The sequence below is a fragment of the Cottoperca gobio genome, chromosome 18 (assembly GCF_900634415.1).
Source record: "Cottoperca gobio chromosome 18, fCotGob3.1, whole genome shotgun sequence".
In the NCBI taxonomy this organism is placed as follows: Eukaryota; Metazoa; Chordata; class Actinopteri; order Perciformes; family Bovichtidae; genus Cottoperca; species Cottoperca gobio.
Genome location: NC_041372.1, coordinates 12,057,870 through 12,077,688, shown reverse-complemented (window position 1 = coordinate 12,077,688; position 19,819 = coordinate 12,057,870). Strand labels below are relative to the sequence as shown.

General features: G+C 42.8%; 1 protein-coding gene across 1 annotated transcript in view; it reads left to right on the top strand.

Moving 5' to 3' along the window:
- The first annotated feature begins 3,608 nt into the window (after nucleotides 1–3,608).
- Nucleotides 3,609–19,819, top strand: part of LOC115024008 (phosphofurin acidic cluster sorting protein 1-like) — a 28,359-nt gene continuing 12,148 nt past the window's right edge. The window contains exon 1 of the mRNA XM_029455381.1: nucleotides 3,609–4,144. Coding sequence (XP_029311241.1) covers nucleotides 3,990–4,144 — 155 coding nt within the window. The 5' untranslated portion in view covers nucleotides 3,609–3,989. The remainder of the gene's footprint in view (nucleotides 4,145–19,819) is intronic.

Here is a 19,819-nt window from a genome sequence, read left to right as displayed (position 1 = left end):
CTCAGTAATGCCCAGGGTCACGCTGACTCGTTGCAACAAGCTGCAGTCTGTGTTTCCACCGCTGGGGGGCAGTAGAGGACCCTGAAGGTAACGGTCACCTGACTGTGGGAAGCACAGTGACCTAAATCACTGCAGCAGCGCGTGTTGACTCGGTCACTAGTACACACATGCACACATGCACAGGGAGCAACAGCCTGTGCAAAATCAGAGGCTTTTACTTTCTTAAAAATACAACAGGTGTCAATATTGGACTGTTTAGACAATGTCCACGTTGTTTATCATTATGCAAATTTAAAAGAAGAGATCACACATACCGTCAAAGCATAAGGCTGCAAGGTAAAATAAGGGATAAAATGTATATTAAAGTAGTATAAATTAGACTAATTGCAAATAAATATAGCAAAACCTATGCAAAATGCAATATATATATGTATATACAGAGGAGAACACATGGACTAAAAGGTTAAGTGACAATATCATGGTAACGTGTCAAGTGAGCAGTGTTGTCCTGCGGGATGAACTGTCCCAGAGGCTGCTGGTGCTGGAGCGACTGCCAGGCGGCAGCAGGCAGCAGAGTTTGTGGGGTGGCTGGGGTCACTGATGATAATCCTGTTGGCCCTGTTCCTCCACCACTGGGTGCAGAGGTCCTCCATGACTAGCCTGGGCAAACTGTCAGTGGGACAGGTGCCCATTCTGGAGTAAAGGACATCATCTTTTGGCATGTAAGCAAGTCTATTGTACATTTTTAATATATCATCTTGGGCTGAGTTGCAGCCCAAATACTACAGTGGGAAGTAGAAATCTTCTGCACATCATATAATTAAACTGGGAGCTGAAAAATAATCCTGTACCATACTCTGTAAATGTATGAAAATATCCATTGTAAATCTATATATGTGGGAATTGTGTTGCATATGCGAGAGTATAGAAACTATTTCTGACCTTGACTTTGCAGCCCGTGCAGTGTCACTTGATGACCTGTCAGATTTAAGCCCACTGTGTAAAAATGAACCCAGGATTATCCTGTGAATGTGTTTTAATCTGCTTGATTCTAATCTCTTTATCAATGGCAGAGGCTGAGAAAAGCATGTTAAAAAGAGCAGGCGGGCGGTCTGCACTTGCGTCTAAGTCCTTTGGCTGGTTGGATTTGCTGATAGGCAGCCAAGCGGAGCGTCTGCATGCTTTTAATTCCAGCTCATCAGGGAACCAGCTGATTCCACTGATTGTCACGGCTTCAATATAAGAGCACGAATCAGCCAGCCGGTGACTTCGGCTTTTGTTTTGCTCGGTTGGACTGAAAACCCAAAACTAAGTGAGCACGGAGAGGTTTAAAACCTGCAATCTACAAAGGCATTCAACAATCTGTCCACCTCTAACACACTGCCTGCACAACATTCACTGCTGGCAACTGTTGTGATAGTTCCAACGTCCCCTGAATGTTGCATAATAAAAGAGCCCAATCTAAATACGATTGCTTTTCATTTGCTTTCAGTTAAGAGTGTAAAACCATCCACACACATTTCAAGCACATGATGTTTTTTGTAAAGCCCCGATCACAGCTGTGATAATCTGCCAATAGAGACTTAAGGCTGATGGCAGCCAGCCGCGCCGTGACGTTGGAGTTTAGGTCGCCTTCTGATTCAAATTCCGATTCACAGATTGTAATCCCAGCCCTGCTTTTGTCACCTGAGGGTGCAAACACTGCACCTGTTTCATGCTGCACCGACTGACATCCAAACCCTGGGAGAGCTACAGGGTGGTGCTTCCAGTTGGTGATTTTAAAAGTAAACAGAAGTGGGGTTTGAAAACACATGCATAGTATATTTTTACCTCATCATGTGCCCTATAAAGTGAAGCAAAATCTCTCCTTGACACTTAAAGATGTGTTTCCCGCTCTACATGTCAAGTTGTCATAAATACAAACTCAACAAGTTCACAGTATGACATGAAAGCCACATGAATTCTCCAACTGTAACCGGTTTCGCACCTTTGTGAATTTGCTCGGCTGAAGGAAGGTGCGTGTTAGTGTGTGTGTGTGTGTGTGTGTGTGTGTGCTTACGTGTGTGTATGACTAATGGGAATCATTTCAGGAACACCTGAGACTCCAGTAAGTGTGCCATATGGGCCTAAAATAGAAAAATCTACAAATGTACCCGTGCTGGTGCTTAGTAAAACATCAGAATACCTAATGTTTTACTGTATGGGAGTAATACTGTGTAATACAAATGCAATACTCACTCATACAAGGTGTAATTCTACACTTCGGTCAATATTGGCACTGTGGTTTATTCAATCATTGCCATTGTAAGGAGTAAAAGGTGAGCGTCCGTTAATGATAACCAGGATAAAGTATGTATTAGCGTGTATCTACTTGACAGAGAACCTGACCACACCTTTAATGCAGCTGTGGAACCTGCAGGAACTTTTTATTTTGTTGCTTCTTTTAGCATGCAAATTGATGGAATGATTCGGCTATCACATAATGGGATAGTTTAATTAGTGTTTGCATGTTTTCAGATGATATATTCTGATGTGACTGTAAGATGTGGAGTTGTTTATCTACTTCCTTCACATGGCTACTCTTGCTTTCTCTTTGTTTGCCACACAAATTAGCTTCATTTGCATGACCATGGTTACATTATTACAGAAGGCATACTGTACTTTGCATATACTGTAAACAATGTTTATATAGTAAATACAACAATGCAGAATGTAAGAAGAAAAAAACAGCAAATGGTTTGCATATATGTATATACTGATATACTGCTACTATACAGTACACCATTCTACATTACTATGCAGCATAGTAAAGATACAAACTATAATTAAGAAAATATACTATTGAAATAATACAATAATATGTATGTGTGTAATGAAAAATATAATATATTTAAATTTGAGTTCCATGTTGTGTGTATACAATAGAGGAAAACCGTACTACAGCATTTTCTTCCGAGAATTTAATCTTAATACTGCAAATAAATAAATATATATATATATATATATATATATATATATATATATATATATATATATATATATATATATATATATATAATATTGCAATACTTTCATCAGTGGGTTATAGGCTCACTATTGTGTTTCCTGCTTTGACGATATATAGTGACTTAACAGATGTTTATTTAAATTAAAATCTTCCAGATTGATACTTTAACTATGATATATTACATTATAATATTTCTTATTATTTTATAATGTGTTTATTTGTATTGATAATAAAATAATAATAATACAACTATTACAAAAATAATTAAAAACAAACAATAATGAAATATTATTTATAAATATAAATATATCTGAATTAATAAAAATAATATAAAAATATTATATATATCGCAATTCATTTCCATGAAGCTTTGTACTATTATGTTATATTACTACAAACTCTAAAAATAAAATATATATTATAAAATATATGCAAACATTATACCCATATACCGATATATTATATGATTAATATAATATATATAATTAAATTAAGAATAGAAGACACTTAGAGAAACCCAGGATGTGAACGAACACAGCACACTGTAGGCCACGCCCCTCTCTGTCTCGCTCGCGCGCTACGTCCTCTAACTGAAGAGGCGTAGCTCGTGGGATTCTGCTCATTGTGCGACTACGGCGAGAGAAATTTCCGCTTCCTGCACCGATAAGCACTTCCAACCAGCACGAAGTTGGCACAGGGAGAGGACACACAGACAGACGCGGGGATTCTGCCTCCTGCTTTCGGGTTTAAACCCCCCCCCCCCCCGACGACCGCAATGTTTTCACTGCCAGGCGGCGAATAGCACCAAACTTTCCGTTGACACCGCAACGCTACGTTACACGGGAGCGTTTTACGCATTGGCACTACCAGGAGACACAATACACCAAAGGAAGGACCACAACAGAAGGACAACACACACACGGAGACGCCCGGGTGTTCCTCCTCTCGAGCGGCGACTGAAAGCTTGTTTTCAGCCTCCAGGATGTCGGAGCGAGGAGGGCTCCCGCGGACTGGGGGCGTCCCTTCGCCGCACATGCAGCCCTCCAAGCCGGTCAGCATCACGTCCAACCGACCGGTCCACATGAACCTGTACGCTACCTGGGAGGTGGACCGCTCCTCACCCAGCTGTGTGCCGAGGTATGTGAGGGGGGGGCTACGGGCGACCATGACTGCACATTTCTGTGCAGTCGTTGTGAATGTCCCAGTATGTGTGTTTTTACTGGGGAATTTCAAATAGACCCATGGATGAAAAGATTATCACCCAACATGAGTGTTGCTGTTAATGTAGGAAGATTACATTAAACGCATTCATTAATCTTTTATTTGATCTAATTGGGATATTTACCTGTTATCTTCCTTTTTGATTGGACCATGTTTACCCCCTTTAGGACCCTTGGAGACCCCAGTTTGACTACCACCAGTAGCTTTTACTACCATAATGTTATAGCAGATCCTGACCTGCCCCCTGGTTATCATCTGTGTTGGGGCAGCTGCAGCCTTTCCCCAGCAGATAGCCTCAGCTGTTGCCCACCGGATCAATGGCAGACACTAAAGATTGATGAATCATTAGGTTGCAGGCGGTCACAGCAACCATAGAAGGGCATTTTGTTTCCATATGATACAGCTGTAACATCAGGCGATGTGATGTATTGGTTTGTTGAGGAGAAAGAAATTAATCATTTTTAATTTAATCTTTTGCCTGTTTCCTCGACATGTTGGCAGGCTATGCTGCAATGAAAGTTGTTGTTTATGTTCATGTGGACGGTGCAGCAAGGTCACAGTGGGCGAGACACCTTTAGCGTAGTCCCTAACAAAGACATTGAAGTAGGCTTCTTTGTTTGACTGAAAGGATCAACAGCCAGCCTGCCATGCACCGTGTGTGTCGCGCTGCTGCCAGGAGCAGATGCCCTCCTTCTCCTCGTGCAACCTGTGGTAGTGTCATCGGCATGAAAAGACACATATATGTGCGAAGTCCATCCGAAGTCTGTTTATGATGCCTTGGTAATAACCTTGGTCATGAGTTTGATTCAAGGTCAAGGGTTAACCTCAGCGAGTCACTGTGAATTCACAACCCCGGAGGAGGAAAAACCTCAAGATGTTTTTGTTGCAGAATTGATTTATTCTTCTCTGTTACGCCGACAAAAACATTTACACGTTGAATTGCGGGTTTCACCTGTTAAGCCCAGCTTGTAAATCTGTAACTTCCACAAGTTTGCCCATCAAATGTGTTTGTTTTTCCCTCGCGAGAACACCGAACGGCATCCTTCTAGGTGTTTGGGTTACTGAAAGCAATTAGTGGGAATAAAAGCTTCATGAAAAGCTCATGCTGACGTCTTAATGCTGCTTTCTAAAATGCGCTGGGGCTTTACTGGGTTAGAAGCAAAGCCTCAGGGGTATGTTTTGCCTCAACATATTTTGACAATGTGTGTGCGCACCATACGCTTGTGCATGATGCAGTCTTGGATCTGTATTTTTGGAACAGTTAACAAAGAATAAAACCTCCATTGTTTACCTACATTTGAAATATCTTTCCTTTTTTTTAAGATACAGATTATCACCTTCTTTGTGTTTTGCGTGCTCGTATCCAGAGACGATTAAGAATATTTTGGAGTCGGGCTTTGAAAATGTGATTGTGGATGTTTTTTGGGCCTTTTTTTTTTGTTTTTTTTAACCAGGCGTCACGGTCCGTCACATATCTTCGATTTCACTGCAGTTGCAGCAACAGAGAGACTCACAGCCATAAAAAAAAAAAAAGGGGGGATGGAGGATGAGAGTGGGAGATGGGAGAAGTAGTGGCGGCTCTGTCATCTACATTTAAATGGGATTTCTCGCAGACACAAGCAGCGGGAAAGTCTTCAGAAATGGCGCCGACAACTAATCCGTGGCACAGTCTAGACCCACCTGCATCTATACACTGAAATCCAGTTCAATTATGTTTTGCAGTCGGCTGAATGTAGCCTGTTTTGCTTGTTGTTGCTCAATCTCTGTTGCTGCAAGAAGGACTCCGAACTCCCCCCCCCCCCCCCTCCCTTTAGCAGAAGTGTTGTCTCGCTAACCTCTTCCTGTCAACCCAAAAGGCCGCTTTGTATGCTGTTTATGCAACGCAGTGGGTTGAATTTGCCCAAGCTGGTACAAACATGCATGCAGCGAAACCTGGAAATAAACAAAAACCTTTATTGTCTGCAGTCCACTGATTGGTCCAGTAGCTGCTCCACCAGACGGGATGCCTCACCTCACTCACACAGAGGCTGTAGTGAATACATGTTAGCAGTTCTCAGGTGTATTTACTGCCGGGCAGAATGTTGCCTGCCAGGGTTTACACCACGCACAGTTGAGTTAAGTTGTGCTTCTACTCGGCGTCAGGTATTCCAGGAATGGGCCCTGTCGCAGATCGAGGAGCCTTGCATTATTAACGAAGGTCTCCTCACTGAGCTGAGGAGGGGAAAGTCCCATGACTCAGCTACATAGATGGAGGCTGGGTCTGTGCTTTTAATGTTGTTCGTCTTTCTGAATGTGACTTCTTCTTGTCTCAGAGTTGTCATGATGCAGGAGAAAATTCCGGTTCTTGATTCCCAAACCCCGACCCGATACGTAAAAGAATCAGCAAGTAGCCCCCTCTGTTGTATATAGAAAATATAGAACGTACTGAGTCTGGAGGTTTGGTAGGCAGATTTTTAACCCTGACCAGGCTTGCTGTTTCCCCTTTTATAATAATAATAATAATCTAATCATCTGCTGCCTCTCGCTTCATACTTGGAAACGAAACATGCTTCCCCCCCCCCCATGTCTGTTTCTTAGAAAATGTTTAATCTCTTAGATCAGTAATAATTTCACGAGCCACATAAAATGATTAGAAGAACATATATGTTTTAGAAATGTCTCTAATCTGAGCTCTGGTGAAATAGTGATGATCCGCCGCTGGATTTCCTCTTGTAATTAAAGAAACGACCCTAAAAAGAGTTCATCCTTTTTGTTGTTGTTGTTGTTGTTGAAGACATGCCAGCCTCCTCTGTCGAGGACGCAACATAGTGTAACATATAGTGTTAGGAAAATGTTTAGTTGTAATGAAAACAGCAGGGCATTAAAAATGAATCTGCTGGCCTGGTAATGAATACTGTTGGCATGTAGACGCGCGGCGCAGAAATGCAGGATGTTCTGAATTATACATCGTGCATTTGTGAGACCAGTTTGCTTTAATTACTCTGCAACACAATAGTTGGAAGACACACGTTCCTCGAGTGTCAGTATCACATTATCCACCCTGCCCCCTAAACCCCCGGCTGCTGAACACACACACACACACACACACACACACACAAATGGAAAGAAATGGAGATAGCGCCAACAGGCTATCGCGTACACGCAGACGGGGTAGTTGTGTTCATTATGAAGCTTTGCCACTTGCCTTGGCGCTGCTCGTTCTTCCGCACAGCTGAGCGGCCAAGAGGTCTGAAGTTTCCTCTGCGGCTCAACTCGCCTGTTGGAGATGGAGTGAGATGAAGTGTAAACCACCTCCTCTTCCTCTTCATCCTGACTTTCCATGAGATTTTACTGTTTCTGATCAAAGCCGTCCAGCCTCGGGGAGAGATGGGAGATAATGACATGCGTGGCCATTTATTATTGCCTTTAATGATCTGTTTATCCAATGACTTTGGAAAGGTTAATTAATTTGGAAACATATTGCCGTCAAAACCTGTAAAATCGCTGCAGTGAAGACAGAATTTGTCAGCAGCTTGAAGAGAAACCTCTCAAAATCATTTTCACTGGCAGGCAGTGCTGTGATGCCCAAATCGTGGCATAAATGCTCCTTTTTATAGACATTCCTTAGAATAACATTAGCAAATAAACGTGTCTGTTTGCACCCGGTGCGGTTGCTGTTCATGAAACGAGGGAGACGTTTGCTGCCGTATTTGCCTGAAAATAAGAAAAGAAACACATTTTTTCCATCAGTTGTTTTTGGAAAAAGACTTTTTAAAGATACAACACACTTTCAGATGAGTCCAATGTGCAGTGTTGATGTTGTGGTGGATTCAGGCTACAACACTGCTGTGGTCTGAAGGCCTTTTGTGCTGTACGGTTTGTGTGCGCTCAGATCTCCTGGCAGCGATCCCTCGTCTTTGGAATCATAGACTCCCATCTGGCAGCTATTGCACACACACACACATGCACACGTTTCAAATTCCAAGGTTTAGCGACACCTATTCACGGACAATGTCACTGACATATGCTTCGCTGTCATCTAATGTGTTATAAACAAGGACACAGCGGCATCCAGTTACATAAAAGGACAGTTTGTGCGAGGGGAAACACAAATTATGCTGACAACAGGTACATGATCGCACTGGATAATGTTATGACGAAGCGTTTTCTACATGATCTCATTTTCAGCCTGTTGAAACACGAGCTGGATGCTCAGGTGGAAATATGAACTGGAAAAATAAAGGTTTCAAGTTGCCAGGGAAGAAGCGGTCTGGAAGATTTCTCTTGCTAACAATCACACAAAGATGCGCACGCACACGCACACAAAGTGCATAAAGGGACGTTATCGACGCAACACTACCTGTATTTGTGCCTCTGTGCTGCGACTGTATATCTGCATAGTCCATTCAAATAATGTGTACACACGTCTGTAATCCCCTCCAGCTCAGGTTACACTGTTTCTCCTGGCTGATGATAACACAAGCTTGTAATACACTTAACACAGATTGACCTTGACACGGTGCGTGTCAGGATTACCGACAATAATGTATTGACATTACTTCAAGACTTGGTGTTGTACTGCTCTAGTTATGTATGGCGAAATTGTACGATTGTTATTTATGGTGACTATCAGTACTATTTTATTTTAAGAAGTGTCCTACATCTAATTACTTGTATGACAATGTGCGTGTCCTCTGATTGGATAATTTCAAGAGAGGGACCGCAGCAGAAACCTATATAATTATGATTTAGAGCTGTGTTACATGAGCACTAATGCATTCCGCCAATAACATGGCAGTCATCATTTAAACAAGTTTTGAAAATAAAGACTAATCATGGCTTTTTGACGATCCACATCGTGGAGACAGTTAGATTAGCATAAATGAACATGCTATGTCTCGTTTGTTTAATCCTTACAAAGAACTACAATAAGGTGCTGCTCGGTCTGCTCAGTGTACTGACGTGAGAGTGGTATTGATCACCTCATCGAAATCTTGGCAAAATGTCCCAACATGTCGAATAGAGGTCAGAAACAAAGACACGGCTAAATGAAGGGACACACAATGGGACACACAATGGGGGAAAAGAAACATCTTCAGTATTCTTTTCGTCTCAGCAGTTGCTCCTTGACTCACACTGTCACTTTGATACTCTCAAAGCGTTATGATGGCTGTATCGAGGCGGGAGCGGCTCTGATTGGTTGATAACCAGGAAGCTAATGCGATTGCCCGTTCAGATAGCAGTGTTCTGTTCCAGTTGTGCAGGGCGGCGGACAGTGAGCTCCGATGGCATTGTCTCTCCGCGATCAAGCTAAACTGGATTAGGCGGGTGCTCTGCTCATTAATCTGTAATCGCTTTAACGAAGGGTCAATTATATTGTGTGTGTGTGTGTTGTGTGTCGCTACAAAAAGATGATTCCTCATGTATGCGTGAGATCTTTAATGTAATTGTAAACTTGCACATAATGATACGCTAACAGTACATGCACACAGGAAAGGCTTTGAAGCAAGCTTTTTCCACTTTCTCCCAGCACCAGCACTATCTTATCTCGTCTCACACACACTCACACACACACTCACTCGTACATACTGCAGGTCACATGCTCAGCCTCGCAGGCCGAGACGAGGGGGGAGAGGCCAGACAAAAGCCCTGTGCTCTTTATAACAAAGTGCAAACCAGCAAAAACATGATTAGCAAACTTGCCAATAACTATAACTTGTGCTCAGGGTCTTCTTTTTGAGTCTGCCGGCGAACGCCGCAACACGAGCTAACCTCAATTTGCCACACGCATGCTTTATTTTTTGTTGTAAACATATATGATTGTCTTTGACAGCGTGGAGTTTGCTATATGTGTGTTTGAGTGTTAAATGTGTGTGCGTTTTAAAGGTTGATTCTGCCCTCCTTTTAGGAAGTAACAAGCCTCAGTGTGTCCTTGCCTGTGGCTGTGGGAAGTAGAGCAAGACGGAAAGAGATGGAGAGGGGGGGAGGTGGGGGAGAGGGAGGGAGCTTTGCACAAAAGCATAAGGGTTGAGAGAGAGAGAGAGACGATGAACAGCATGAAAAAGTGAGATAAAGAACAAGAGGTCACTCAAGACACCCGGGCCTGTGTGTGTATGTGTTTTATACTTGTATTACTTGAATTGTGGGGACTACGTGTTCGTAAGCCCTTTTTCTCAAACGCACTCTTTCTGGAGAATCAGGTCTCGGCATTATCCAGAGTTAATCACTTACTGGAAATAGTAAGTATATAGGTATATAGTATATAACCGAGTCTCTTGCCGGTCCTTGAATGTGTCTGCAGATTTATGACGTGACCGCCACAGTGATAACTTTCAAGAGTATTTTCAGTGTTTGGACATCTTATAATACTTTAAAACATTTGGATCTATGGTTCAAAAAGGCTTTTGTGGATTGTATGTCATCCTCTCACAGTACTACACCCACATCAGTGTAGCGCCTCGCTTGGTAAGGGTTAACATAAGTCAATTCAGTTCAATGTCCTCTGAAGTGACAAAAACCAGTTTGTGTGTGAGTTTGCACAATCATATAAAACTTCCCTTTTTCTGAAGTAGGGCTGTGGAAAACAAAACAAAACGGGGTTGTCAATCCGTCCTGCTGTCACATTTCAGAGTCGGCTTCCATTCTCATCTGTTCATTGTGTCCTGTAATGTATATACAGGGAGCTCTACTGCAAGATGGCGATGCATTACCATCACCTTTCGCTGCTCTTGAATCTTTCATCAAATGGAGGCGGTTTGTTATTGTGTGTTGTCACATGAAGTGCCTTTTCTCAAAGTGCTGCATTGAATTCTCAACAAGCATTTAAATCTGCATCTGGTGTCAACGTCACCTGCTGGTGTTATCCTATGTTTGTGCTCTCATTGTCGGGTTTTGCAACACTGCTGTCATCTTGCGCCTCGATAAAAAGATAATGATTCAAAAGGTGTGTGTGTGTATTTGTGCGTGCTCATGCTGAATACTGCCTTACATGGTGTGATTTTCGTTGCAGCTGCTTCTTGTCTCACCTTGCTTGGCCAGTGGTGTGTGTGTGTGTGCATTTTCTGCTGCTTTTAAGTATCATCTTTGCTGCACTTGAATCCGGCCTGTCTCACCTGCACATTACATCAAATAGTGGTCGAGTATTTGTGCCTTGCAATATCCCAGTGTGCTTCGCAGAGTGCAAACCGTCTTGCCTCACCTAGCGACTTGCATCAAATAAGGCTTTACTGTGTGTATATGTCTTGACAGGGTGTTCTTGCTTCAGGCTAAGTGGCGGCTCATGTCAGCAGGGTGACTGTTGCTCTCTACAGAGGCACGGCGAAGAAAGACTAGAGGAGGAAAGAAATGGGAAGAGAGGAGAGAGGAGAGAGGGATAAGACGTCTTCAGGGCTTCGCAGAAGAGAAGATGATGAAGCGAAGGGTGACGTTAGCCTGGTACCAGATCTCCTGATCTGTCGCTCACATCTCAGAAGTTGTCAGCTATTATATAACAAAGAAAGAAAACTAACCCTCTGGTAGGAAACAAGCACTTAGAACCTTTGCTGGGACTTGTCATGAAAATGGGCTCGAATGGATGTAGGTGAGAAGATGGGGGTGGAGAAGAGGCTGATGAGAGGGGGGGAAATGAGGCATTATCAGAAGAGGACCTCAAAGCCAGGCTGATTTGGTTAATGAGAAGGGAGCAGCTGGGGCACGAGGAGGAGATATGAGATGTGAGCTGATGGAGGAATTAGACTCGTTCCTTTCATTTTTACTGGTCTCGTCTTCTTCATAACTCGGCCCTTTTAACTGCTGTCCCCCGCTGTCCTACTTCCTCCCCGTGCCACCGTCACACCCTCCTCCTCCTCCTCACGAACAGCTGTGATGGATCTGCCACCAAGTGCAGTCTCACCTCTGCCGCCATTGTTTCTGGAGCAGTCAACACCCAAGGTGCCTTTATGGCTTCCGTTTGTTTTTGGTACCGACTGTCACAGGCTCCATTTCAGTCCCTCTGCGTCATATTGCAACTGCTTCACGCTTTAGTAAATGCAAGATGTTTTGGCTGGAAGTGCCTGCAATTTAGTCTGAATAATGCATGAATGCATGAATAGACATGCAATGAAAAGAGCTAAGCAGAGGGGGAAAAATAAAACACGAGCACAGCCTCTCCTGTGTCGCTGCGATATGATGAGTGAAACTGAAAGTGGATATTGGCATCTGCATTATATTTAGCATCCAGGTACAGAATGGCATCAAATCTGTGATGTTTTACTTTCTTCAGTCATTGTTTGTCACGTGCTACTGCCAAAAATTAAATTCCAGGAAAACCCTGAAAGTTGCGAGGGATAAATATGACTAGTAGCTACTGTAATACGCTGTCTGTATGTTGTTGAATGTTAAAGACACGCAGTATGCTCGTTCTAGATAATACTGTGTTCAAAACCAAAGGCTGTCTTGTAACGTCTCTTACGACTCAGCTCGCACTAAAGTAATCCTCTAAATTACGTGAAATTGTTGCTAATAATCTCTAATCATTGTTGCGATTTGTTACCGCACACATTTGAAACGGTAAACACTCTCTTCTTCTTCCACCATTCTCTCCAACACAATACAAATATGAAGTCTGTTGTACTACTGAACATAGTTAGGCTTGTGTGCGCTTTTCTCAGAAAACACAACACCTCTTGAAAGCACCATAAGATCTGTGTCTCCCTCGTTCATTACGCTCTCTCTGTTTCACAGATTGAATTCAGGCTATTCGTCACCGTCGCTGAGAAAAACACTTTTCCGCTTATGCATTTCTGCAAGCCATTTGTTCAAAGGGTTACATAACAGACCGGTTGCTGTGAGTTTGTAGCGGAGATTGGATGTAGAGCAGTGAAGAACATTATTGCAACCCTTACCCCCGTGGAAACACACACACATATATAGTTACTCAGCTCCATGGGTGACTTCTCCTTGCCTCCTCACCAACACACACCTCTGTTATGGTCACGCACTATGACACGCTTCACTTTCTCTCACCCTGTGTTCACCCTGTGCTTTCCATCTTTCTTCTCCGATTCGTTGCATCCAGGGGATCTGGTTTGAGGTTTCTCTCTCTCGCTCTTCTCTTTTCAGTTTCTCTCTGTCCTTTCTTGTTAAGCACAGAAATGCTGAACTGTCCAAAACCTTTTTTGGGTCGACGTTGTTTACGTACCACAACGCCCCATCTTCCTCAATTTTGAGTTTCTCCGGAGATTTGATTAATAGCTAACATCGGAAACTCACTCACATTCATGCACACACACACACTTTACTCTCATGCCTTCCGAAACGAGGCAACTGCCACCCACGTACCAATACACATACTAGATAGCTCAGTATAACAACATCAAAAAGTGAAGTGCCCACCCACCTACATGCAGTCGCACGCTCAAATAGCTGCCCTGCTGTCGGCAAAAAGCACACAGCAGAAAGACATACCAGAAATCGGTCTTGATGAGCACTGTGGTGAAAAATAGGTACACACACACACACACACGTACATTTGCTCTTATGGCGGAATCACTTCTGCTCCGCTTTCAGATTAAATATGAGTCACAGCGCAGGAAAACACACACACACGATGGCTGTATGGGAAAGCCACTTACTGCCCGCTCAGTGGTGCATATAGTACATAATGTCCATGGTAAAGACACACACACACACACACACACACACACACACCCCACATCCATGTTACGTATTACCTGTAACCTACTTATGCCAATGTACACTCACCCACTCTGTTTCGGTGACTGTTTCTCTCTCTCACACACACACACACACACACACACACACACACACACACACACACACACACACACACACACACACACACACAGTCAGAATGATGTGCTTATTCATCAATGCAAACATGCATGCGTGGGAGATCATCGCATCATAAGTAGACGTGGTACAGGCAGGGTAGAAAGGGAGAGCAGAAGTGTGTGTGTGTGTGTGTGTGTGTATGCCTGTGTATTCGCCAGCCAAAAGCATGCTTAGCTGCCGGGTCAGAAGTCTTGGTGATTTCGTAAGCAGATTGTGCTGACATTTGACAGCCTCCGCCTTCTTCACACATTAGATGTTAGAGGTCACAAAACTTTCAAACTTGACCTCTGTTCTTTCAAAGCTTTAAATATTATAAATATATTGTTGCTTTTAGATCTCGATGCAGTGCTTTTTTACCGCACCAAAGGGTTCTCGAAGGGGTGTCCCCCTGGAAATCTCGATCAGTCATTGTCGTTTCCTGAGTTGAATCAGACACCTCGTCTCGTGATTTAATTTAGTTTCTAAATGATGGTTTGAACAGTTGCCCCACCCATGAAATATATGACATTTGCTTCTCCTCTTTCTTCCTGAAGGTTGTTTTATGTCATAAAATGTAATGTATGACATGCTGTGGGAAACCCTGACTGGTGATGAAATGTGTTAAAAATGGACATATCATTTCATATTAATGGTTCTAGTTATTATCTTAATTATATGGGCTGTATGTACCTTTTTTATGGCTCGTGTTTAAAAGGGCATTAAAAGCAAGACATCGACTGAAAGGTTGTGAGCTGAGGGACCAGGCAAGCGTCATAAAGTGAAGATGGATGTGACGGAATAAGACTAAATCAATCCAAATCCTATGTTGGAGATAGATGGGAGGAAGGAAGGACCAGCATAACAATTAGACAAAATTCTGCAGAGGTTGGAGGAGCAGGCTGATGGGATGGAGGGAAAGTGCTATCAGATGGGACAGATGGAGAGGAGGGAGAATTGTGGATCGCCAGAGGAGAAATAGAAAAAAAGCTTTGAATGAAGGGAAGGGAGTGGGCGGGAGATGATAGTGCTGCTTTTTGTTAACGGACAGTGGTGGACAGCTTGTGATACTGGGAGCGATAAGTAATGGCAGAGGGAAATAAAGAGCCTGAAGCACATACGCCCACAAAAGAACCCACATATTTGGTCCTAATGTATTGTGTCAATGTGACCGTGACCCTCGTGTAAAAGAGCCTGCCATCCTCTGATGCAGGTGACGCACCTTTTTAAAATTGATAACAGACCTATTTAGACGTTTCCCGAAACACACAATGTCAGGCCCAGGACAGCAAAATGATTAATAGATTCAGTTCGCTGTCACACACGCGCACACGTACTGTGGATGAGGAAAATGTCACAGAGACGGTCAGGATTGACGGTTGGCTTCATTTCACGTCTAATCTTCCTGAACAGAATAGTCTGGTGTTAAACCAGACGTCTCTTTTTATCACCCAGCCTCTGTAGCCACACTCGTGTCCCCGCAGTTCATTTAAATATAGCCTCTAACTCACAAAGCACTTCTCCTAAATTGCCGTGAAAGCCCCCGTGTACCAAAACCAAACCAACAAAAGCAGACGTGGGACGGTAAGATTAGGAAGACCAACGTCTCGCAAAGCCATTAGCTGAAGGTAGTTCTCATGTCGCTCCTTGCTGTTATTATTTATTGATACTCTGCTTGACATAGAAGGTGAGTTTTGTTTTGTTGCACCATTATATGACCAAAAAATAATTGTACATTTGAAAAACCCCAAACTAATGAGACTCTTCAAGGCAGGACGCACCAGTGGACCAATTTAGAAGTAATGGAAAGTCTTGGCTACATTAATGCCTGTAAATGAACAATTAATCCCAGTTAACTTTATTTAATACCCATAAAATTTGAATACCTGCACTGCATTCTCTACATTGTATTATTTAACTGTTCCTCGCGAGATGTTTGACGTTTCATCACAATTCTACTGGTGCAACCTGGACATTAGTTATTGCAGTGGATGTGAAAGGCCTGTATCAATAACAGCCAAAATGACTGTGAAAATAAGTTGTGGAAATTGATGGTAGGCCCTGCGCGAGTTTTGGAAAATATGCGGTAACTTTGTTGCATAGCGGGGTAACGATATTACTTGCGATATATAGATGGGTATTAAAGTGCAAAAACTTTTATTGAACTGAGCACAAAAGGCAATAATAAAACAAAGTGAGTTACATTTCAAAGTGCTTTGTTTGAACTGAAACTCTGAAAATCCCTGAGTGTAATATCGCAGTCTTTCGTGATGTGTTTATCGACAAAATTTGCGATGACGATAAAAAAAGGATTTATTCTGCAGCCCTAATTGGTATGCATTTTCAATATTATCCATCTGCAATATCAACATGAGTCCAACTGGCAGACAGTAGCTCCCTAAGCCGACTGCAGGGAAGCAGCATGGATCAATACCATAGACTACATATCTTAGATCAATACGCACTATATTAAAAGCTACTGGATTTAGTGTGCTGTTGCTTCGTGCTGATAGTCTTCCTTTTTAAAAATTCTCTCCCTCTGTTCTCGGTCGGAGCTTATAGTTCACAATTCATGCATATTGATCAGCCAAACCACAATTGGCTTCCCCTGGGTACGTGTTTGTTTGCTTCCCCTCCAGTATTCACGCATGAGCAGACGGCGCGATCAGTTTTCTAATGTGTGTCAGCAGGGTTGGGTGCTGTGCTCCATTCAGACAAACATTGAGAATGTTTGAGTCAACTCAGAGGTTTCCTCATGACTCTGATTAGAAACTGTTGCTGCTGAGCGAGGCTGTATCGCAGGGGTATTCAACTGAAATTCAAAAAGGTCCAGTTAGAGAAAATTTCCACAAGCAAAGGTCCAGAGCATCATAATGTCTAACTTGCGTTATGAATTAGTGTGAGATATATTGAAGTAGCCTAGTAGCTGTATCAACGTCTGCACGTAATCAACTGACTGTCAAATCTAATAAAGAAAGAACAATTTAAAAACATTTAGACAATATTTATTGTCACTTAACATTGAATTATACAGATATATATAATACTGTAGATATGTATAATGTTCTTCTCGGGCTGCATTTAAAAATAAAATGGAGAAAATAAATAAAATAGCTTTTTGTGTTGACCCAAAATCCAAGCACCTCTGAGGGAACATTCATGAGCAGGTTGTTGGCACTGAATGAGTCAGAATCCTGCTGGATTCATCATATTGGGCTCTGAGATTTGAGACTTGAGTAACTTCAGTATGTTTGGTCAAAAGAGTTGTTCACTTTTCTCTTCTTGGAGAGCGCCATGTGTAGTTCTTTTTCTCTCCCTGTCTGTGGCTCACTTGTCTCTCTGTCTTCTCTCCCTGTCTGTGGCTCACTTGTCTCTCCGTCTTCTCTCCCTGTCTGCTGCTCACTTGTCTCTCCGTCTTCTCTCCCTGTCTGTGGCTCACTTGTCTCTCCGTCTTCTCTCCCTGTCTGCTGCTCACTTGTCTCTCCGTCTTCTCTCCCTGTCTGCTGCTCACTTATCTCTCCGTCATCTCTCCGTCTTCTCTCCCTGTCTGCTGCTCACTTGTCTCTCCGTCTTCTCTTCCTGTCTGCTGCTCACTTATCTCTCCGTCTTCTCTCCCTGGCTGTGGCTCACTTGTCTCTCTGTCTTCTCTCCCTGTCTGCTGCTCACTTGTTTCTCCGTCTTCTCTTCCTGTCTGCTGCTCACTTATCTCTCCGTCTTCTCTCCCTGGCTGTGGCTCACTTGTCTCTCCGTCTTCTCTCCCTGTCTGCTGCTCACTTATCTATCCGTCTTCTCTCCCTGGCTGTGGCTCACTTGTCTCTCCGTCTTCTCTCCCTGGCTGTGGCTCACTTGTCTCTCCGTCTTCTCTCCCTGTCTGCTGCTCACTTATCTATCCGTCTTCTCTCCCTGGCTGTGGCTCACTTGTCTCTCCGTCTTCTCTCCCTGTCTGCTGCTCACTTATCTCTCCGTCTTCTCTCCCTGTCTGTGGCTCACTTGTCTCTCTGTCTTCTCTCCCTGTCTGCTGCTCACTTGTCTCTCCGTCTTCTCTCCCTGTCTGTGGCTCACTTGTCTCTCCGTCTTCTCTCCCTGTCTGTGGCTCACTTGTCTCTCCGTCTTCTCTCCCTGTCTGCTGCTCACTTGTCTCTCCGTCTTCTCTCCCTGTCTGCTGCTCACTTGTCTCTCTGTCTTCTCTCCCTGTCTGTGGCTCACTTGTCTCGCCGTCTTCTCTCCCTGTCTGCTGCTCACTTGTCTCTCCGTCTTTTCTCCCTGTCTGCTGCTCACTTGTCTCTCCGTCTTCTCTCACTGTCTGTGGCTCACTTGTCTCTCCGTCTTCTCTCCCTGTCTGCTGCTCACTTGTCTCTCTGTCTTCTCTCCCTGTCTGCTGCTTACTTGTCTCTCCGTCTTCTCTCCCTGTATCGCTAACTCGTCTTTCCGTCCGTCACTCGCCTCTCGCCTCTCATCTGTCTGTATTCAGAGTCGCAATGTTTGCCGGTTGGAATGCACAGAATTGATTGGCTGAGTAGCATCACGTGGGATGGCTTAACTCGCATGCAATTGGTCTGTGAGTTTCCTGAACTGCTAAACCAGTGCCGTAAAAACGAGAAAAGCTGCGCCACTTAAAATAGAAGCGTATTTTCAGAGGCTGCGTATCTTGCACACTCGGATTTTAATTGCTTTACAAATGTATTCAATAATACCCAAAGTCCATTACGAAAAAATCGGCAAATATTGGTGTTTTGTTTTTAGACAGGAACACACATTTAACACACAGAAGAATCAAACAAATAAGGAAATCTTGACGCAAGATCCACTTACTAGCACTGGGAGTCGTCTGCTGATGAAAACTGTGAGATGTGGTTGAAAGATCTGAAAAAGCCAGCGAGTGGATGAGTTTCCAATTTCAAGAATGGACCAAAAACATAGCCAGCCACACATAATACCTGGTATTTATTTTTTATTCAAACCTTGAATCTCTGTCCCTTTTTTTCTTTTTTAAACGCACATCGTGCTTATTCAGCGACATCATCTAAATCTGTAACAAACAAAAAAAGAGTTAGGGTTAAATTTAGGAGCTGTGGTTTAAGGTTAAGACGGCATAGCTGGTTTGGAATACCTCTTAAATGACTTCAGTAAAAATAAATCTCTAAAGCGCTGCTGAACAGGTGCAGCTGTGGCTCTTTGGGCAACCAAATTATTCATCAAATGAAACCACAGCATCTCCTGCTCCGTGAGTCAGACGATCTGAAATGAGATTCCTCCCACTCGCAGCTGATATTTGCTTTTATAAGTAACTTTTTGTGATTAGTCATAAGTCCTTTTTTAAGAGATGTGCCAAACAAAATATTTTCAGAATGGAGAACTCTACCTCCGTAGGCGTGAAAGATGGCTGACGAGTCCTTAATGTTAACAGTAAATCCAAGTCATAGGGATAAACTCTTGAACTCAACTCCAAATTGTCTCCCGGATCAACCAGATTGCACATTTATTGCTCATGATGAGTCAGCCGATGAGAAATCAATACAACATTTGGTGTGTTGACGATGGCGATGATGTCTTGACTACTGATGATTGGATGATGATGATGATGATGATGATGATGACGGCTGATGTACTCCAGGTTTTATGTCATACTTGATGTACTGTACCTTGAAGTTTTGCAGATGAATATATATATATATATATATATATATATATATATATATATATATATATATATATATATATATATATATATATATATATATATATATATATATATATATATATATATATATATATATATATATATACATATATATATATACATAT